We start from the raw sequence: 5,088 nt of genomic DNA, 5'->3' as shown, positions 1-5,088 counted from the left end.
GACTGAGCCCATTGTCTCTGAAAGGCATGTTACCAAAAAAGGAAACAAAACTAACCAGTGGAGGAGTTTTACACATTTTTAGAAGTCGAATACCATTCTTTGACATACGAATTAAAAAAAAAAAAGGTATTAGATTTGCAAATCAGCCAGTCTGAAGCAACAGCTCCAAAGTATACTAAACAAAGCATAACCTCAGTAGAATTAAGTTAAAAAGTTTTATGTAAATATTTTATTTATTCATGTTTTGTAAATCAGAAAGCAGTGCTTGGTAATAAAAAATAATACCGAACTATAGTTTTTTCTTCCAGTTCATGCTCATGTATTTACCAGGTTTTCCAGGTTACAGACACCTGTCTTTTAACATAACGTTCACCTTAAGCATAATTTGTAGCTTTGGATTATTAATATTAGTCTTCTGAACTATTTACAAATATATTACAAACTTTAAACCTCAAAGCAAAGAAATATCTCAATTATCAATCTGACATGAGGATCAGTAGCTCCTACAGAACTTCAGTGTTTAAGAGAAACTATACACACAGTGCGGGAAGTCTGAATAATTTATATCTTTAAAAAAAAGAAAAGCATTGAAAGTTTTTTTGAAGATAAAACTTCTGCATTGTAGTGGTACCTACAGACCAACCGCAACTGGAGGACAAGAATGTGATGTGATGTCACTGTGCTTGTAAAGAGCCTCGTCTAAGTCCAGTGCCTTATTATTCATTTTCACAGTCATGCAGCCATGGAAGAAAGCAGTGACTGGAGTTGAAGTGACAGGAACCGCTGCATAAAAGGGAAGGAAGATATCCTGTAATGTCTCGCTTTCAGTAAATACCATTCCTACCATGTCTGGGTCACCCCCTACTCTGAAAAATTCAAATGCATCCATATTTCCCCTCTCCCATTCTAGAACCTCTGTACTTCTTTTTCAGTCTTTTTTTCCCCAAAGGGGGCCTCAAGTTTGCTTGTTTTTTCACATACAGAACAGAAGCCTCAGGTTAGATCATCTCCTGGTTTAGGTCCATTCATTTCAGCAGAGATATGCTGATTTACACATACTTGTAGGCTTAGACCCATACTTTAAACATGAGACACCCACTGCTTTTCTATTTCGACATTTCATAGATTTCATAGTCATTAGGGCTGGAAGGGACCTCACAAGATCATCAGGTCTAGCCCCCTGCCCAAGGGGCAGGAAGTCAGTTGGGGTCAGGAGACCCCAGCAAGATAAGCATCAAAGTGTATTTCCTCCTCCCACTCCCTTGCTATTTGGATGTTTGCAAATGTGGCACTGCATTTGTGAATTCTCCCTCTCTAAGGTATTTGCTAAAAATGTGTTATGAACAGGGATGTGGGTTCTCTCTGTTTAGAAAAAAATTGTCTCATAAAAATCACAAATTCTCTGATTGGAAATCCCCAAATCTGCTGCAGTTTTCCATGATTGATTTTATATATATTATACATCTATAAATCTATGCATGTATGTATTGAACACCACTACTGAACACAATATTTTATTGATATATTTACAATCTTATTTGGAAGCCTACCAGTGCCTCAATCACTATAATTAATTCTAAATACTAATAAATTTTGGTGTTTGATTTTGGGTTTTTTATCATGGAAAATCAGAGCTCCCCCTGCTCCTTCACTCAGCAGGATGTGGGTCCAGCTGCGGCTGTCCCCCAACCTACCACTGCTTTGTGGCACTGAGCAGCCCCAATATGCCAGTGCCCTGCCCGTCATTGCCCTTCACTCCCGACCCACAGCCCTCCAAACCCTGCTGGTGCCCCTCGCTCCCCAACCACAGTCCTCTGGTCTTACCAGTGCCTCTCACTCCCCACCCAGAGTCTCCCTGCCCCTGCTTGTGCCCCCTTACTCACCACCCACAGCCCCCTGCCCTCCCCATACCTGCCAGAGGGGGCCCCCAGCTGCTAGGGCTATGAGGCCAGGGACCCAGGTCTGCAGCCCCGTGCCTCCCTCCCCCCCTGCGCAGCAATGCCCAAGCCCCAGATGCCCATGTGGAAGGTGGCGGCTGCTGCGGCAGAGTCCACTCCCGCACAGGAGGCATGGCCCAAGTGCAGCCCATCGGGGGTGGGGAGGAATGAATGCAGGCTGTCTCCCTGCCCTACTGCCCTTGCTCTAGGGCCTCTGCAGCCCACTGGGACACCCAGCACAGCAGGGCAGAGTGGGGCAGGGAAGTCTGATGCTGCCGCCACAAGCCCTGCACCACCATGGTGCAGCACTCCCTGCATGCAGCAGGGGTGGCAGCATGGAGTTGTGCCCCTCACTGCTGCTGGACACACAGGGGGCAATTTGCCACAGCAGTCTAGGTCTCACAGCAGCATCACTGAGCTTTGCTGCCCTTCTCTGCCCTGCTGTGCCAAGTCTCACCTGCTAGGCCACGGAAGCCCCCGGAGGGAAGGGCAGCAGGGCAGGGAGCCCAAGCCTGCAGCAGGCACCCCACACCCACCCCATGCACAAATTTGGGGGACACAAGCCTCCCATGTCTCTGCAGGAGTGCACGCAGTGTTGGGGAGCCAGCCCCTAGACGAGCTGCCCACAGCCCCATCCTGCTCAGGCCCTGCAGCCATGCTTTCTAGCGCCAGGCTCCAAGCCCCACACACCACCCCCAGCCCCACCCAAGCCACCCAAATCCCTCACTATGGAGGCCTCAATCTCCCCACTGTGGGAAGCTGCTCTCCAGGCTGCCTGGCAGCCATGGGCATGTGTACACACACATGGCACCCCCTCCCTGACTGTCCTCCTCCAGCTCCCGCCAGCCCCTTGTAGGCTGGAATGTTACCAGCCTGTAAGGGGAAACCCACCACTTCCAGATTTTCTCCTTTAAAGAAGAAAAAAGCAGAGTTTTACCACATTTTTCCATCACAAATGAGAAACCTGGCTCCCTGGTTACGAAGGGCCTCGTGACAGGCAGGTCCAGCCTGAATGCAGTACCTACCTCACCCTGTTTTGAATATTTATTGTTCTTTGATTATGCAATGCAACTGTGCACAAAAGTTAAGGACATTCTTCAGAAAGGTACTGAAGGCAATGAACTGAATTAATGAGACTTTAATGTTCCCTATGGTAACACACTGTTTGCAGCCCTCTAATCACAGCTTTGTTAGCCATGGAGGGAGGGGGAAGGCAACACCTTTTTTTTAATGCCCATAAATATCTATGTAAATACTGAATTAGGAAGAGACAAAAAAATTTAACAAGTATCAGTACCTGAAATAAATTGATATTACTCATGTTGATAACCTAGTCACTTTAAATAACAATTAAAAAAAAACAACATTCAATAAACCTCACATGAAAAGTTAAAGAAAGAAGTGTTCACCTTCATGCCCTAAAGGACACTAGTTTATCTGCACTTTAAAGCTAGACTAAACAAGTTGGTTGTGCAAGTGAGTGATTTCATCTGACAAGGGTGGAGGAAACTGGGCAAATCCCTTTTCTCTGTATCAAAGAAGGTAGGTCTAGGTCTAGGTCTAGAGAGCTCTCTCTCAACATAGGTAACAGAGGTCCTCATGATCCTTATACCATTTGGAAGTGCATTTATAGAAAGTGTAGGCATGGCAAAAGCTGATTACCTGAAGGGTGCAAGGACTTCTAAGATGCTACATAAACTTCACTGCATTGTCTTTACACCTCAGCAAACCTATCAGTGTATCTGCATTCTCATTTCACATCAGAATGGATGCACATCAGAAAAATTTTAAGAATCTAAAATATCCAAAATCTCATCTAAGCATTTTGGTCTGTATATTGGATAGAAACAACAGGATAAATCTGGTTGTATAACATTTCTGGGAATACAGAATGCAACAAAATATACAGGAGAATCAGCTTTATTGAGCGTTATTAGTCAATTTTAAAAAAAAATCCTTTTCCCCTTAGAACCCTAGCTATTTCCTCCATACCTATAACATTAATGGCACATACATAGTACTGGACATATGAATTCAGATTATTCAAGGTAAATCCAGACAATTCAAATGTAAGGATTCTATTTGATGGACCCAACAAAACAGACACACTTGCAGAAGTTCTTGTTGATAAGCAGATCAGCTCATAAAAATGAAAGGAATCACTTAATCTTGATGAACTACTCAAAGTCAATCCAATGTGCAATATATCTACAAAAGTCAAAGTAGACAAAGTTGACACGGCTCAATTTTAAGAGACTTTTGCCAAAATGGATTCTTTACCATAATGATCTTGGCTTAACTAGAAAGGAGATCTGCAAGAATTTCCACCTTGTGCAACTACCCTTCAAACTGTTCAGCACTATTAAAATGATACCATTTAAATACAAATATCAAGCGCTTCTGATGCTACAAAGCTCCATTAAGAGACAAGGCATTTGTGCTGGGTCACATTATGCAATATAGAGAGTGCTCTCCTGCTAAGAAAGAAAAACATTCCACATCTTATGATGTTGAGCTTCTTTATGAGCTTCCACAGACTAAAGAGCACTGAGTGCATGGTCTGGAAATCCATGAAATAGAAACAAAGCAGAGATGTCACTCACACAGTGTGAAAAGAGACCTCATTTCCAGTGTTGGTAACACACTGGTTCATTAGAGTTGGTAAAAAAAAATTTCAAATTTGGAGTACAACATTCATAGCAATTTTGATTGATAATTCTCCCCCAGTGCCCGTTCACCCCTTGGCCCCCCGACACTCCTCATGTTTCAGCGAGCTAAACAGCTAGTCAAAATTTCAAAGTTTCCAGGAAAACTGAAGGGAGGATGAGAGGATTCTCCTTTGGTGGGGGAAGCAGGAAAATTGTCTCACCCTCATGTTTATATCCTATTTTCCCCCACCCAAAGTTTTGACTAGCCATAGCAAATGTAAATACTAGGGCTGTGTGAAGCTTCGGTTGCCGATTCAATTCGAAGGAGATTTGGCCCAATTCAGCAGCCGAATCTCCAAATCGAATCAGGAGACCAATTAAAAGGTCCAAATCAATTTGAAGCCTCTGAATCGATTCAGAGATTCGGGCAGTCCCCGCTCACTGCCGCGGGGAGCTTGACCCAGGCTCTGTGCTAGTAAGTAGGGAGCAGGGGGCTGGAGGAG

The 5,088-nt window shown here is 44.1% G+C and overlaps 1 protein-coding gene across 1 annotated transcript in view; it reads right to left on the bottom strand.

Annotated features, from left to right (window-relative positions):
* Positions 1-201: 201 nt before the first annotated feature.
* The window catches only part of GAS6 (growth arrest specific 6), a gene marked incomplete at its 5' end in the record, with an annotated part of 65,338 nt that continues 60,451 nt past the window's right edge, over positions 202-5,088 (bottom strand). Inside the window, one exon of the mRNA XM_025193710.1 lies at positions 202-783. Within this exon, the coding sequence (XP_025049495.1) occupies positions 632-783 (152 nt within the window). The remainder of the gene's footprint in view (positions 784-5,088) is intronic.

The sequence above is a fragment of the Alligator sinensis genome, unplaced genomic scaffold (genome assembly GCF_000455745.1).
Source record: "Alligator sinensis unplaced genomic scaffold, ASM45574v1 scaffold474_1, whole genome shotgun sequence".
Classification (NCBI taxonomy): Eukaryota; Metazoa; Chordata; order Crocodylia; family Alligatoridae; genus Alligator; species Alligator sinensis.
The sequence above is the reverse complement of the archived record's forward strand: the minus strand, read 5'-3'. Positions and strand labels throughout refer to the sequence as shown.